The following is a 17632-nucleotide window of genomic DNA, read 5'->3' on the forward strand; positions in this document are numbered from 1 at the left end:
TAAACACTCATTGGTTGACCAAATTGGACTTTGGTGCAATCATTATTTTGATTCCCTTTCTGGAGTGAGTGGAAGTGGTGTGTGTGTGTGTGTGTGTGTGTGTGTGTGTGTGTGTGTGTGTGTGTTACATCTTTGCAGGAAAAGTGTCTCACACAACACTCTGGTCCTCGATAATTAATTCTACCAAAGAGGATTCATTTAAGCACTCTTATTCCTGCTTGGCTCCACAGCATGAGGCCACATAAAATTGTAACAACAGCACAAATCACTACCATGCCAAACTGTTGCTGTGGCATTTTGATTCTGAGTTTCAGTACTTGAAGTCATCCAGAATTTTTTTTGTCAATTTGGGTGACTGATTAGATAATGTCCTGTACAGATCAGGATTATTCCCAAAAATTTTACTATTTTCCCTGTCATTGTGCTGTTATCGAGGGAGTAGGTTAGTTACCTCAAAGAGTAGTTTTCCTGATTGAAAACCATTATGTTTCCTGATTTCTCTTTCTTCCTCTAAAATGTTCATAATATTCTTTTTCTATGTTATAATCTTGGATTTTTTTCCGCCTCCAAACATGTGCCAAATAAACACCTATCATTTAAAATTATCCAGTCTGTGCTATTCTGTTATTACCACAGAAATGTACTAACACAAAGATTCTATACTCTGTGAAAGAAGCTAAACACAAAAGGTAATATGTGGTTCTACTTTTATGAAATGTTCACAATAACCAAACCCATAGTGACAGCAAAAAAAAAGTATGTGGTAGCTAAGATCTGGGATCGGGGATGGGTGGGAAAAGATTGTTGATGGCTGTGGGCTTTTGTCTTAGGTAATGAAGACAGTTTGGAACTAGATAGCAAAAACACTTGCACAGCGTTGTAATGAATCACATTGTTAAAATGGACAACATGGTAAAATTCATGTTATATGTGTTTTTTTCAAATAAAAAAAAAGTTTGCCTTTTCCCCAGACATCCTCATTATAGTAACATCATCTTTAAACTCTGCATAATAATCCCTGGCTCTCCACCATGGTGCTCAAGGAAGTCAGGGAGAGCTAGAAATCCAACTTCTTTCTTAAAACTATCCAGAATTTTGGATGATTATCCTAAATGCCTCACTGCAGGAGCAAACGAAGTGGATTCCAGGCAGATTTGGAAGGAAGATTGTGCTACTGATAGGTAAGAACTCCGAGTTACACATGGTATTTGGAAGAGAAGCCAACTCGGGAGAAACAGTTTCCTTATATTTCAGAGGGTTTTATGTTCACTAAGGAGGCACTGGTGGCTTTATACACAAAGTGCTTTATATCCCTAATCTAGCCTTTTATTCTCACTTCTTGGAAGGCACCCATATATGTTGTCACTGTTTGTCTGCACATTCTTTATGGGACTGTTATTTCAGTGCCACCTTTTATCATAGATGGGCAAAAGTGGGTCCTGACTGAGGACATTGAGTACACCTTCCCACTTACTGACAAGATCAAGGCCTTCTGCCTTTGTGGCTCATTTCCCTGTGGCTACTGCCACTAATACCATCTCTGCTGTTGCTGCTGCACTGTAGCTTCACCCAAGGTTGAAGGCTGGAGGAGTCAGATAAGGATACAGGACTTGGTCTCTAATCACCAAAAACCAAACAACTCATCTGACTTTATGTGAGAAATAAAGGCTTACTTGTCTTTAAATGTTTCTTTGGGTTTTGTGTGGGGAATCAAAAGCAAAACTCTTTACATGGTACAAATGTGCACTGCCACTGAGTTATGGACCCAGGCCCTCTCCCCTTGCAGTTTTCACATGAGGTAGTAAATGTGAACACACGTGTCATGAAGCAGCATGAACAGTAAGTTAGTAACAGCGCAACTGAAATGGGGATGGATTAGAATGATTGGCAGAGTGGGAAGAAGTGAGAATCATGAGAGCATAGCAAGCTGGAACGCAGTTGAAAGTGTCACAGTTTGAGTCTAGTGTTCCTTGAAAGCAGAGTTGACTATGAAGATCTCTACCTTTTTGCTTTTGCATTCCAGCAAAAGGCAAACTATACAGGTCCCTGTCTTTTTTGGCTCTAGCGGCCACAACAACATACCAGCATAAACATTAGGAATTTGCTTTCTCATAGTTCTGGGGGCTGGGAAGGGCAAAGTCAGCTCATTTGGTTTGGGGTAAAAGTTGTCTTTCTTGCTTACAAATAGCTGTGTATTAATTACTACATTGTCATGTGACTTAATTTGTGTGCAAACAAAAAATAAGTAAAGTCTTGTGTGTCTTTTATTGCGCCACCAACTCCATTGGACCAGGGTTCACCCTAATAACATTATCTAACTCTAATTACTTTTCAAAGGCCTCATCTCCAAATAATATTGCACTGAGGGTTAAAATTTCAACGCATTGGTTTTGGGAGGGTACACAAATCCATAGCACTCCCGGTGCTTTTTCCACATTCTGAAATAAGACTCAAATCATCCATACTCATGATTCAAGGATACTGCTCTATTGACGTGTCTCTATAAAAATTCTAACCCTTCTTCCTTGTCTCTATTATATTTCCCATTAACAAAAATATTTGTTAATTGCAATAGCCATGAAAAAAATGACTTAGTTGATCTTCGCATGTTATGTTAGCTTTCCCGTGGTAAAATGATAGTGCAGTGTCTGCAGTCCAAAGCTAGATCAGTCTCCTGTTGCTTCCTCCAGGACTGTAGAAGACCCTGAGTTGGGTTCCATAGGACGCAGAACCTGGCATAGACACTTCCCCAAATCTCTCTGCCACGTGTTCCCAGGAATGTGGGTTTGGGGGGTGGGGGTGGGGTGTCACAGTCAGGACTTTGTGGATTCTCCTACTCAGTCTCTACGCCACAACAACGTTGCCTGCGTTTTTGTCTCCAATTTTCCCTGCACCTGAGTTTACTGGCATCACTTTCTTCAGAATCCCTTTCTCTGAGCAGATTTCTGCAGCCCCTAAACTTGCATACGTCAGCATCCTGGTATTTCCCACAGAGGATCATACCAATCTGAGTTTTCATCACAACTAGCCTAAAAGTACCTGCCTCTCTAGTGGTATTTCCTTGAAAGAACCACCAAATCCACGATTTCTCCCTGTGTCCATAATGGTGCTGCTCTTTAGAGGAACGCATTGTTCTCTGTTCTGGTTTTCTTTTACCCCTATAGGTCCCAGGAAGGGTAGCAGCGTTCCAGCTCTTCCCCCCCCCCCCCGGTCTCCTCTTGGTATCTCCCTGCCCAGGGGTGGGGGTGGGGAAGCGGAGCTGGAGTTGTAGCCCTTAGCTCTAAAAGTCAACCGTCTTAGTGTGCCTCTGTACAAAAAGCCATTCTTATCTCCAAGTGTTCAAATTCCCCACAAGATCTCATCTCCTTTAAACATTAAGAGGCAGATTTTTCTCCGCTGTACGAAATGGCAAAGGCAATAAAGATGTCTGCTCCCTTAAAAACACGGCTTATTGGCGCATCCATTTTTCCTGCCCGCAAATTCAATCCTTGTGGTAATCAAAATATTTAGGTCGGCTAGCACTGACCGCTTCAGGAAGGGCTACTGCGCATGCGTAAATCTAGTGACTCGCAGTTCCTTAGGCGAGTCACTAAATTTAGGAGTAAAAAGTGGTTATCGCAGGAAGTTATGAGTGATTCGGGAAATATTAAAGACTCTGCCTGCATAAGAATTCAGATTTTAAGATAGGAGAGTGACGGAGTGCAGAGTTCATTCAGAACGGAAGTGAGAGGGCTGGCACTCTGCAGGCGGAGTGAGACAGGCAAGTGTGACACTGCAAAGACGCGAATTTATTCGGTGAGTACTTGGGGAGGGGCTCAAAGATGAGAACTGAAAATGTGGGCAGGACGCTGCAAGCTGAGTGACGGAGATACGTTGAATGATCTGTGGAGGCTTTGATCGAGGTGGGCTGTGGCGTAAATGATGGGAATATTTGGGGTTTGTGGTGAGCGTGCAGTAGAGTGATAGGATCAGTAGTGTAAGTGATATTGAGCTCTGTGGAGTATATGCTTGTGAGTTTTAAGTCAGTGTTGGGGAAACCGTGATAAAATGTGCAGTGGCCTATGAGGTCCTTGATAGAGCTGTGTTGTTGGATAATGGGGATCAGTGAGGGAAAACAAATTACCTTTCCCATCTTTCTTAACTATACCCTGGCCATTTTACCTGCTGGCATTTGTGAATTTCTGGCATGGTGATATGGTGAAGTTTCAGTCTGAGTATCCTTGCCATCTGAAACTCTTCTTTTTTTTCTTCTCCCTCTCAACAGTTCTGCCTTTTTAGGCCTTTGGCTTCTCACCACAACAGTCAGTCATGACTGAGTCCCAGGTAAGTTCTTATTTGCTTCTCCCAATTACCCTCTGCCCATATTAGGATAGAAGCAATATTGTCCAGTGGTTAAGACAATAGAATCAATCTGCAGCTAAATTGCTCTTAACAGCATTATAAGCTTACCAAAGCCCTCTGTGCCTTGATTTTCTTAACTGTAAAATGGGAATGGTTAAGATGATAATGATAATAATATATACCTTGTGGAGATCAATTGAGTTAATATATGTTTAGAACAATGCTTTGATATGTAATAAACTTTATATGTGAGTATACAAATTATTGTATTATTATTTGTTCTATAAAGCCAGTACATATAAACACAGAATTTAAGGATATAGAATAAGACCAGCGCAAGAGTTTGAGTGTGTCATAGGATTTTATATTTTATGTTAAGATATAGTTAATTTTTTGAGCTTTCATAAGCCATAACATAAAAGGAATGAAACATATTCACTTGTATCCCATTATTAAAGAAACAGTAAGCCACTTCCATGGATGCACAGATTTCCTAATGTTGATCAGACAGTCCTCTGATGGGTCCTCTAAGTCCTTATTAGAAAACACAGGACTAATATTGCTCTGTTGTGACTTAAATTATTTTCCTGGCAACCAAAGGTATCTTGCTAAAACAAAACTAAAAAGGATGTGACTGTTCAGGAAAGCCAAGCTAAGCCTACACAAACATGTTCTGGACTGAATAAAAACTTGATGGCCAAGATGATGATATAAGCCATATGTCCTTCATATTCTTTTCCAGACATTTTTTTTAATTTTTATTATTTAGAAGAAAACCTCAAGAAACCCATAGGGTTGTCCTTTTACTTTTAGTCTCAAAATTTATAACATCCCTGAATATTTTACATTCTTTCTCTTCTGCCCTTCTTTTTACAAGTCTACTATTTCATCTTCTTTTCTTTTTCATACAAAAGTAGGACAGGAATGGCACCAAAAATTCAAATTTCTTTAATAAGTGTAGTCACACATGCATATTATCCCAATTTTCAGGAGGCTGGGGCAGGATGATTTAGAATTTGAGGGTAACCTTGGTTACCTAGTGAGTGCCAGCCTTGCCTATGTAACAGACTGTGTATCAAAATATCAAGGGTTAATTCAACAGTCCCCAGAGAAAGAGAGGGAAGGACAGGAAAGAGATGGGTGGGTGGATACTGATGATAGAGCATACTGAGGTACACACACACACACACACACACACACACACACACAGTGGTAGTTTTTCTACAGTGGGCCTTGGATTCAATCCTCAATGCAGAAAATAAACTCTCAAGGAACTTGCAGTCTAGAAAAGTAATTCATTTGGCTAGAATGGTCAACAGACCCTTTGTTCTTCTTCCAGAAAAACAATAATAATAAATAAAATAAAAGTTAAAGGCAAAGTATCTCATTATATCATCAATCACTGTAGATCATTTGAATTTGTTTAACTTTTGCTATTTTGCCGTAATCTTTCTAAACGTACATATATTTCTAAACATAATAGCATGCATCCCTTTCATTAAAATTTACTCATTAAATAAAACTTTTGCAACTCTGTCTTCTCTTTACAATGTAATATTGGTCACAGCAATACAAAGTGAGCATCTATAATCTGCGCATTTAAATTGCCCAAAGCTACAAATATGCAACTTTGCGTTTATGGACATGATGCCTCAAGTCAAAAATTCCACAAATGACCTTATGTGATGATGGATCACAGCCAAAATGCAGGCATTCTGAAAGCATTTTGTGAAATTTCCTTAATTTTAAGGAAAATGTGTGTGTGTGTGTGTGTGTGTGTGTGTGTGTGTGAATTTCACGTGTCCATTTGGATCTCATCCCTAAAAAAATATCTTATGTGAGTATTCAAAAAAATCCCAAATCTAAAATACTTCTTTGTCTCATGCATTTTGGATAAAGACTGCACAATCTGTAGTAGTTATGATGGTGATGCTAGTGGTAATAGGATGGCAACAAGCAACCTCATACTATGCACAGCACTCTACTGACGAAATACTTTATATGTACTGGCAACTTTAATCCTCATAATAACATTATGATATAGGCACCATGATAATTCACATCTTCTAGGTGAGGGACAGAGTAAATAAGATTTACACAGCTCATCACTAGCACAGCTGGGATAGTCCCTACTAAATGAATACTTGTTTACAGATGTTTCAATATCAGGACATAGAGGGTTTTTGTTCTTTGTGGTTTTTAAATCAATGCAGAGGATGAAATCCAGGACCTCCTATATGCTAAACGAGAATTCTACTACTGAGTGACATACCTTGCTCATAGATATTTTATTTTGTTTTCTTTAATTTGATTATTTATTTTTACTATAGGGTTTCACGTGTATAACCCAGGCTGGTCCTGAACTTGGGTTTCTCCTGACTCAGCCTCCTGAGTGCTGAGATTATTGACATATGTTACCAAAGCTAGCTCACATGGGAATATTTTAAACAACTGTATTTTTCTCTTGTATTCATACATCATGATTTATTGGCTAACTTCATGTTGAAGGAACTCGGTGTAATTTCTGATAGTGATGTGGTCATGGTTTGTCATCTTTGTTTTCAGAGATAAGCATTTCTAAAATGTCTATTTGAAGAGTTTTGTTTGAAGTGTGTTGTGAATGTGCATATATATTGCCAAACTGCATTTTGAAATGTTAATTCAAGTTGACAGTTTCTCTGATAATGGGTGAAAAGACCTTTCTGAATCCTCTTGTCATAGTTTAAGGATTTGCAATATGATAATTGGAAATATCTTATGTTTAGGTTTGTGTTTATCAACAAGGTTGAACAACTATGTTTTTCTCTTTTTATATTTCTTTTGTGAATTGTTTTTCCCAAATACTCCCTTTTTAAGTGAGTTTCAACTCTTTGTCTTCCTATTTTTGAACATTTTGTAGAAATATAGCATACACAAAAATCTTCTGAGGTAGATTTGTTGAAATATAGCAAATAGAAAAGCATATAAAGTATACAGTTTTATGAACTTCTACAGATGAAAAACACTTCCATAAACAGTACTTGGATCAAAAAAGAGGAGGAAATAACATGGTTCCCAGAAGCTGTCATGCCATTTCCAATTACTAGCTCTTGATTTATATTAACAGCTTTCTAATTTCTATCATCATAAATTATTTTTCTCTTCTTGAATTTCACATAAATAGAAATATATGTATTATATTTTTGGATTAGTCATGAATATTTGTGATGCTGGGACTAGTACCCAGAGCATTACAAATATTAGGTAAGCAAACTTCCACTGAGCTATATCTCTCACCCATCATGTTTTAAATATACATATAACCTTGTTACTTTAAGTATCAGTAGTTTGTTCTATTTCTGTTATTGTGTACTATTCTATTGCATAACAATCTCACAATTACTCTTTAAATCCACTGCTGATAGGTGTTTCCATTTTTGCTATTATAAATAATACTTCTGTGAACATTCTTATTTATGTATTGGTGAACCTGTGTGCATATTTCCTTTAGATACATACCAAAGAGTAAGGTTGAAACTTCATAGAAGTATTTTCAGTTTTAACAATTCTACCAAGCCATTTCCAAAGTGTCTGTAACCATTTTACTCCAGGCAGGGTATGACACTTTGTGTTGTTCCACATCACTGACAACACTTAGGTTGTTAGACTTAATTTTAACTGTTCTGTTAACAAATACTAGGATCTGAGTGAGGCTTATGTTTGTCTTTTCCGATGACTAATGTAACAACAAGCATCTTTGTGTATGTTTATCCACTATTTGGATATCCTCTTTTCTGAAACATCTATTGAATATTTTCTATTTACTATTGGATTATCAATATTTATCTCATTAGTTCTTGATAGTTTCTATAGCATGAAGGTCCTTTGCTTTGATTAGATCTTGCAAATCTTGAAGAAGGCTGTTGCAGTGCTGAGAATAGAGTTCAGAGCCTATACATGCTGGTCAAGTATTCTACTACTGAGCTACACCTGTAGTCCCTAAGAAGAATTTTTTAAATGGTAAAACAATACCTTCTATTTGAAGTATATTTCCTTTATCGTAAAGAACATTATCACTTCAGTTAGTCTGGTCTGATCTCTCTCTCTCTCTCTCTCTCTCTCTCTCTCTCTCTCTCTCTCTCTCTCACTCTTGCTCTCCCCCTCTCCTACAAACACACACACACACACACACACACATCATATATACTCCATAAATATGTGCAAATATAATGTGTCAATTTAAAGTATCAAAACAAAGATTTGGAGATCACTTTAATTTTTGCCAAACTAATTGAATAAAAGTATGCAATTACAGGGATCAGTGTCATTTGAGGATGTGTCTGTGGACTTCACTCAGGAAGAATGGAATCAACTGGACCCTATTCAGAGGAGCCTATACAGAGATGTGATGCTAGAGAATTATAGCCATTTTGTCTCTCTGGGTGAGGATGGCTTGTTGAGTAATTTATAGTTTCCCTACTAGTGTAACTTTCTGTTTCTAAAGTTTCAATACCTTGGGTTCTGGGTATCATAGTTTTTATTTCCTCTTAGATAAAGAAGATGTTAATTGCCTATGTGAAATGTACTCTTATTAAAACCTACCTTACTAATTTTGGAAAGCTGAATGTCACACAGAGTGCCCAAGTCTTGTATAATTTCTCATTACAGGGTATCCTATTACCAAACCAGAAGTGATCACCTCTTTAGAACAAGGAGTCCTTGGGCTCATAAAGAGAGAAATCCCAAGTTCAAGTTGTACAGGTAAGAAGAGAGAATTGGAAGATGGTGAGAGCAAGACCCTAGATGCTCTGGTGAAGGTTTTCTATCTTTAAGATCTCAGAAATATCTTCTTAAATTACACACACACACACACACACACACACACACACACACACACACACACTGTTACTGCTCATTATAGATTGTTAGTTTGGTAGGCTTATCTCACAGTAACCTTTGAATGAGATGTTAAGAAAGAAACTGTACCCTACTCTGGCTTATTCCTTCTGCTTCTTTTTCCATTCATTCAATCATCTCCAGCCTTTCTGAAAAGATCTTAACATTGTGGGTATTCCTGCCCCCAATCCTAGATTTGCTATCTTTCCAGATCCCTTTTCCTATTCATAGTTCTCTGAACCTATTTTTAGTTTCCCCACTTTAAACCTAATTTTCAGTCATATTACTTATACTTATTGTTATTTTCTTGTTCCAATGTTCATTGGATTACCTTGGAGTTTGTTCCCTTAAGCTCTTAGTATAAGAGAGACACATGCTTGGAACTTCTTTCTGGGAAATATGTAGAGTTAGAAGAAAATAAAAGTGAACACCAACCATCAAAAGCCTGATTTTGACTGGCTGTATTTACAGAGTCTGGTTTATTGTTTTTCTTTTCAGAAGATGGTCAAGCTGAATACAACCTAGCATGGCATCAGAAAAAGCAAAATATGCACCTGGAACAGGCTATATCCATTATTGAGAAAAATGTGACTGAAGAAAGAAGTTATGAATGTGATGGACTTGTAAGCCCACTTCCTCAGAACACATGGGTAGTTTCTTCAAGACCCATACCCTATATGAATAACTCATTTGGGGAAAGTATTAAAGATAATTTAGGTTTACTTAATCCTAGTAATCTGAGCTTTGTAGCCCGGGAATGTTATGAATGTAATAGATGTAGGAAATTATTAATTCTTAACAGACATGAGATAAGTGATGGAATGAAGTCCCGTGATCATATTATGTATGGAAAAGAGCATATTTATAACTTTGTTCAGCCTGACTTGATTCAACTTAGAGACAAAACCTATGAATGTCCTGAGTGTAGAATAACCCTCAGCCCAAGTTCATTCCTTGTTGTTCATCAAATCACTCACATAGGAGAAAAGTCTTATGAATGGGTAAGATGCAGAGAAGCATTCAACAACACAGCACACCTCAGTCTACATCAAACAATGCACACAGGAGACAAGCTTTTTGAATGTAATGAATGTGGCAAGTCCTTCAGAGAGGAGTCAACACTGCATATACATCAAAGAACACATACAGGTGAAAAACCATATATATGCAATGAGTGTGGCAGTGCTTTTCAAGAAAAGACAAATCTTATCATACATCGGAGAACTCACAAAGGAGAGAAGCCCTATAAATGTACAGATTGTGAAAAAACCTTCAACCAAAAGGCACATCTGAATGTACATCAGAGAACACACACAGGAGAAAAACCTTTCGAATGTACCGATTGTGGCAAGTACTTCAGAGAGAAATCAACCCTGAATATACATCAAAGAACTCATACAGGAGAGAAACCATATGTATGCAATGAGTGTGGCAAAGCCTTCAGAGAAAAGACAAAACTCATTATACATCAGAGAACTCACACAGGAGAGAAACCCTATGAATGTTCAGAATGTGGGAGAGCCTTTAACCAAAAGGCACACCTCAGTGTACATCAGAGAACACACACAGGAGAGAAACCTTTTGAATGCAATGAATGTGGCAAAGCTTTCAGAGAAAAGTCAACTCTGCGCAGACATCAAAGAATTCATACAGGAGAAAAACCTTATGTGTGTTCAGAATGTGGAAGAGCCTTTACCCTTAAGCTAAGCCTCAGTGCTCACCAGAGAATTCATACAGGGGAAAAAACAGATGGATGTACTGTATGTGGAAAAGTCTTCTCCCGGAAGTCATACCTCATGTTACATCAGAGAGCTCATACAAGAGAAAAATTTGAAAAATCATATGAATGCAATGAATGTGATAAAGCATTCTTCCAGAAATCATATCTCATTATTCATCAGAGAGTTCACACAGGGGAGAAACCCTATGAGTGTAATATATGTGAGAAATCTTTCTCCCAAAAATCATATCTCATTATTCATCAAAGAACCCATACGGGAGAGAAACCATATCAATGTGATAAGTGTAGCAGAGCCTTCAGAGAAAAGTCCAAACTCACTGTGCATCAAAGAATTCACATAAGAGAGAAACCCTATGACTGCCCTGAATTGGAAAGAAACTTTCCAGAGATCAAAGTTCCTCATAAATTAGAGAACTCAGAGATGAAAGAAAACAAAGAACTGAAAATGGAAAATGTGTCATAGTAAAGTGAAAGAAAAAGGAACTGTAAAAAGTGATGGGGAAATTGTGCTGTAGCTAGGGTGCTTTTCTGAGCATATGACACTTGTGCTTAAAGATCAGCACCAGCCATATTGGGATAAGAGCATTCTGTGCAAAAGAAATAGGAAAATCCTCTTTCTTAAAGAAAAAAACTTGGCCTCTGTACTTTTGCATCTATTGAATTATCATTTCTCATCAAAGAGATTGTTCAATGCCAAAATCTTTTCAAGTCTTCAATGTATGAAAGCTGTCAGTTGAAAAACAAACCTCATCATAATTGTGGGCATAAGTGTAAAAATAATTCAATTAATTAATTTAAATAAGTATAGTTCCTCAAAAGTGAAGTAAAGGAAATCCGTATGTTTCCAAATTCAATATCAAACACTCATAGAAAACATAAAAAGAAATTATTAGAAAAAGTGGTTTGCCAAACAATTTTAAGTTAAAGATTTAAATATAACCATTAAAGGAACAACAAAGAATATATTACAAAATTCCAAATTATTTTAATTATCAGAACAATGTAAGAAGATACTACTAGAGTATCAAATCCAGTGTTAAGCAGTAATAACAGTTGATAATGCCAATGTTTCTTTCCTAGCCTTATCTGGGAATACTATAAGATTCCAAGAAGGACTATAAGCTGCCTAATAGGCTTTAGAAGACAAGTTTTGGACACAAATTCACTAGAGTTCATTTATGCTGCTTTTAATGAATACCTACCACATTCAGACTTTTTTCAATAGCCAGCATGGTAGCACCTTTTATGGTTTCCCAGAAAGATGTGAAATTTGGTTATCTATGGGGTTGGGGTGAAATAATGGAAAATTCCAGTTGACATTAAGGAAGAGGTCTTGAACTCTCCTTGCCATGCAGTGACAACTAGCTGTTTTAATGATCAACTAACTGTTTATTTCTGATGAACACTGAAAGCAAGGCTTTGGGTAACTGAGCCCTGACCATGGACTACAAACAACATGAGCAACTACTTCATGAGAATAGCTACTTCCAATGTGACTGCCCAATGAAATGAGAGCTAATGGCTGTGTTCCAGACATAGCATGAAACCAAGGCATTCTGTAAAAAGAAATTATTACTTTGTGTGTCCTTTGAATCCTTTGCCTAAATTCCAAGTCTGTCATTTTCAACTTTAGATTTAGATCATGAAAAATATAACAGGAGGTTGGGGCTTAGAATGGTAGTATGTTAGAGTATGTGAAAGAATGTGAATATTTTAAACTCGTAGTTCACACTATGTAAGCTCTATTTAATTTAATTCTCCCCTGAAGAGACTGCAAATGTCTTAAATAAAGACCCCATAGTGACCTAATCTGAAAATGATGCTTTTAAAGATAAGACATCTTTCATATCCTTATACCAACCCCCTCTCTCTCCAAATCTGTTGCTGGTTTTCTTTTGAGGCAGGGTCTTACTATGTAGACCAGGCTGGCCTTAAGTTTGTGATGTTCTGCCTTTGCCACCTGAGTGCTGGTATGACAAGCATGTATCACCACATGCATATTTTTAAGAATTTTATGCCAAGCACTATATGTGTTTTCCAAATATCAGTTCATTAAGTCCTCCAAATAAACTCCATGAGTTATTGCTCTCATTATCTTCCTTGTTTTTCAGATTTGGAAACAGTCAGAGAAAAAAATCAGTGGTTATTTAAAAGAAGCACAACCAGTAGGTGTCAGAGAGCATATGTAAATCAAAGGGAATCTGTGCTCTTGATTTTTATATCATCCTCCCAACCCCCAAGTGATTTGTATCTCCAGATTAGATCTATGAATCTGTGGAAGAAAGGATTGACTGGGAGTACTTTCAAGCACTGGGAAACATGAAGAAAGTCAAAGCATCTGACAGGTAATAGATCTTGCATTATTTATAAATGCCATCTTTTATTAAACCCACAAAAATGGAATCTCTATCTTTATACAATTTGAGTCACCAGTTATCATAATTTGAGTTAATTTTCAGATGCACATCACACCCCTTTAGCCATTCAGATAAATCATGACCAGCACAGTGCCGGGTCCAGGAATCCCTGGGAAATGAAAGAAAGAAAGGAAAATGAAGTGGACAAGTTAATGGAATGGTAGCATCACTATTTGGGCTGTTAAAGGTCCAGACCATGCCCACAAACTTACCAGGCCTTCATGCCCTTATGTGAGGATACAACCCTCTTGGCACACATGATATCATCCAAAATATGGCGGTTGAGCAGGTCTGGGGATGGGAAAAGAAGGATGGGGTGATGTGATACACTGGTGACATAGTAAAGTATTTGAAGGGACTAAAGTTTCTGGATTCCTTAAAGCCTAAATAACCTTAGCTATGATGTTGGCAAATTGTAAATGACTTTCATTCTTTGCTAGATAGTCATGAACTATTTCCATTGCCTTGTTGACTGATGCTATACAATCTTAACTCATGTTGAATGATCTGTTTGACTTTGACTATCATGCTGGTTGGTTATGAATAACTCCAACCACCACAATGAGTTCCTGGACATCCTCCAACTCCACATTGGCCAACTCTGGATGACATCAACTGTCATCATGTGTAGGGTTGAATGATGTCAACTATAATGTTGGTTGATCTGGCTTTACCTCAACTAACATGTGGCTAATTGGGAACCTACTTTATTTCCATATTGGTCAGTCCTGATGAATTCAAACCCTATGTGGTTAGATACTTGATAAATTAAGCTTCTGAGTGTTATGAATGAACTCAATCAGGAATGAAGAGAGAACTCAGCAGTTATGAGTTATAACTTGCTTCTCTTGAAGAAGATCCAGGTTCAGTTCCTAGAACCCACATGGTAGCTCCATTTTCAGGGAACTCCATTTCCTATAACTTCATTCCCAAGAAATCTGACACCTTTTCTGCTCCATCTACAGGCACGAGGCATGGATATAATACACATATAAGCATGCCCATAAAACATTCATACACATAAAATGTAAATAAATACCTTTTAAAATAAAAAATAAATTAGTTTAATCTTCATACTGGCCAGCTTCATTCAGTTCCACCCATCATACTGCATAGTCCTACATGATTTGAACTGCCATGTTGTAGGCCAGGATAGTATTTACTTACCACTTTAATAATTATTAATGTTCTCAACCACCGTGCTTACCAGTCCTGAAAAGTCTTGTTTTTATTATTTATATGTATGTGTGGGTATATATCACAAGTGTAGGTGTGCCCATGAAGGCTATAAGAAGGTATCAGATACCATGAAGTGGATTTATAGGAGCTTATAAGTCATCTAACATGAGTGCTGGGAACTGAACTTGGGTCCCCTGGAAGAACAGCAAGCACTCAACCACTGAGCTATCTCCCCAGCTCCTTAGATAATCTTAACCACAAATATGACTAGTTGTAATTTGTCCTTCATTTTGACTTGAACTCCTGATTGAGTTCATTCATAACACTCAGATAGAAGCTGAATTTATCAAGAATCTAACCACATAGGGTTTGAATTCATCAGGACTGACCAATATGGAAATAAAGTAGGTTCCCAATTAGCCACATGGTAGTTGAGGTAAAGCCAGATCAGTCAACATTATAGTTGACATCATTCAACCCTACACATGATGACAGTTGATGTCATCCAGAGTTGGCCAATGTGGAGTTGGAGGATATCCAGGTGTGGTAGTTGGAGTTATCCATAACCAGCCAGCATGATAGTCAAAGTCAAACAGATCATTCAAATCTAAATGATCTTACTGGTTATGTTACCTCAAACTGAACAACTTTAATCTTCATTTTACCTACTCATGTAAAAAATCATTATTCATTTGCCCTGTCTAAGTTCATCTGAGGTTCTAGACAACCTCAACCTTCAGTCTTGCCAATCTTGGATGACCTCTGCTGTCATGTTCTCAAGACTTAGATCAACCTCAACCTCAACCCCCACTCTGCCTGGCTTCAAATAACTGTAGTCTCCATTTTGACCCATTGGAGATAATCTTAGCCATCATTGTGGATAACCTTAAGTTTCAATTGTCCTGTGTGTGTGTGTGTGTGTGTGTGTGTGTGTGTGTGTGTGTGTGTGTGTCCCTCAACAGTACTACTCAACATTTTTGCCTGGAAAGTTCTCTAATTCCATCCCTGGGGTAGTTTGTTTTTGTTCTTACTTCTATACTTTGGCCTCTTTCCTCAGGGCCTAAATATCACATTATTCTATTTCACATGGAGCAAAGTTTCCTGTTTTCAAAATTTTAATAAAACTGCAGTTTGCATTTTAAGAGAGGTTGGGGTGGTGATGGGCATTTATGCTATTTCTGACCTAAATAACCTCTGGTCTAGACTTATTAAAGATTCAGGATGCTTTCTCTATCAACTCAGAGAGTTTTTCCTTTCTCATTATTTTTCTGCTTCAGCATGAGATTAAGATTTAAAAGACATTGCTGCCAGATGCTTTTAATCCTAGCATTCAGGAGACAGAGGCAGGAGGATCTCCTGAGTTTAAGGCCAGCCTATCTCAAAACAACAACTACAAAAGACATTGCTTTCTGTTTATGACATGGGAGTCAGGTGGCAGACAGTCCTGTGTGTCCCCAGGGATGCCTTACCATTACAATCCATGTGGCAGAGGTTCTGAGTGGGTGTGATGCCATTGTTACACCACCAGGCGGAGTTCAACTGGAAAATGCCATATTCACTGCTGCCATCTGGATTGTGGTCCACAAAAGAGGTGTCAAAGCCACTCTCATAGTGTGCTACACACAGCCCTAGGACAGTGAGAGGGTAGTTATAAGATGGGCATAAGCATAGGAAAAGGGAAGGCTAGGAGAAGAGGGGAGATGGTGGGGGTATGAATCTCATCTTAATTGTGAACATGGTGATCTTGGATTGGCTGTCAGGTGTTGATTCTGGTGACCTATAGCTGATGCTGGTGGCAAATGGTGGTAAACATGATAATATTGATGGCAATGGTGGTGTTAATGATAGAGCTAACAATTGTGAAGACAGTGATGACTGTGACTTTATGGTTGAATTAAACTAGTCATTATAATCAGGTAGTGACTGAAAAGATTGTGTCCTGGCCCCCAAAAAGATGAAAAATATAAAAGTTTACTGGGTCTGAGTGAAGTGGATAAATTGGGGTGGATAAGACTTGGGGCAATAGGAATCTTACAGTCTCCAACAGTGTAGCCTTTGAAGCCATTGAGGCCAGCCTTCTCCAGCTTCCTTGCCAGTTCACAGCGTTCATAAATCTTGGCATCCACTGTGGCAATCAACAGTGTGGCCAAGATCACTACCACAGTGCTGCAGACCTGCATGGCAGCCAAAAGCCCTTCTATATGTTTCTTTGACTCAGATTCAATGATGATCAGAAATAGGGACATTCTAGAATGCTAGGCTTTATGAGTACCAGTCTGAGCTGTAGATTCTGGAACACATGGGCTACATGATGCCTGGGGACTGTACCACTTTCCTTAATGCCAACTCTATTAGAGAACAAAAGGAACGGAGAAACAAAAACATTAACATATACACACATAACAAAGGGAGATAAATACAGGGAGAAACTCAGAAATATGAGAAAGATGCAGGGAGAAAGATTGGATATACACAAAAGATGCATGGAACTTGAATACTTATCCTTACAGTAGACCCACATTCCTCTACATTCTTTAATATTGCCCTACCTTGTTCTATCCTTGCTAATCATTCTTTGCCACTTAGCTACCTCCTTTTCTACTCACGATGATGCTTGCTGTCTTTATTACCCACTCTGCTGAGTGGTCAGTTTTGTCTTCTACAATGTGTTTACTGTCACCTCTAATTCTTTATGCTATTCAGAATATGACCATCATGTCTTCTTGCTACCCCTTATTAGCTTTATTTACTCATGGTCTTCATCTGTTTGTACTGCAGAATACCTGAAACTACGTAATTCATTAAGAACAGAAATATATTTCCTTATAGTTTTTGGAGGCCAATAAGTCCAAGATTACAATTATGGCATCTGATAAGTGCTTTCTTATTCTCACATGGTGGAAGGCAGAGGGACAAGAGTGAACTAATTTCTGCAAGTTCTTTTGGTAGTTGTCTTGAAAGGACAACATAAACCCCATTTGTCTCCATTTAAGGACCAGGCCTGATTCCGAAAAGAAGGCCATAGGCACCAGCTCCAAGAACAGACCATTAAGACACCAGCTCCTGGAAGAGGCCATAA

At 38.0% G+C, this 17632-nt stretch overlaps 2 protein-coding genes across 9 annotated transcripts in view; one reads left to right on the forward strand and one right to left on the reverse strand.

The window, feature by feature from the left end:
• Positions 1–3361: 3361 nt before the first annotated feature.
• LOC117695479 (uncharacterized) overlaps positions 3362–17632 on the forward strand; it is a 64539-nt gene continuing 50268 nt past the window's right edge. The window contains exons 1-6 of one of the 8 annotated variants that reach the window (XM_034484706.3): positions 3374–3795; positions 4265–4323; positions 8636–8762; positions 8989–9081; positions 9715–11241; positions 16082–16086. In XM_034484706.3, coding sequence (XP_034340597.2) covers positions 4309–4323; positions 8636–8762; positions 8989–9081; positions 9715–11241; positions 16082–16086 — 1767 coding nt within the window. In that variant the 5' untranslated portion in view covers positions 3374–3795; positions 4265–4308. The other 7 variants (XM_076918704.1, XM_076918703.1, XM_034484707.2 and 4 more) reach the window with 7 other exon arrangements.
• Positions 13384–16902, reverse strand: Spaca5 (sperm acrosome associated 5). Its single transcript, XM_034486332.2, has 4 exons — positions 16589–16902; positions 16023–16181; positions 13587–13665; positions 13384–13483 (listed from the first exon to the last, which is right to left on the reverse strand). The coding sequence occupies exons 1-4, from the start codon at positions 16797–16799 to the stop codon at positions 13384–13386; spliced, it is 549 nt and encodes a 182-aa protein (XP_034342223.2). The 5' UTR covers positions 16800–16902.

The sequence above is a fragment of the Arvicanthis niloticus genome, chromosome X (assembly GCF_011762505.2).
Source record: "Arvicanthis niloticus isolate mArvNil1 chromosome X, mArvNil1.pat.X, whole genome shotgun sequence".
Lineage (NCBI taxonomy): Eukaryota > Metazoa > Chordata > Mammalia > Rodentia > Muridae > Arvicanthis > Arvicanthis niloticus.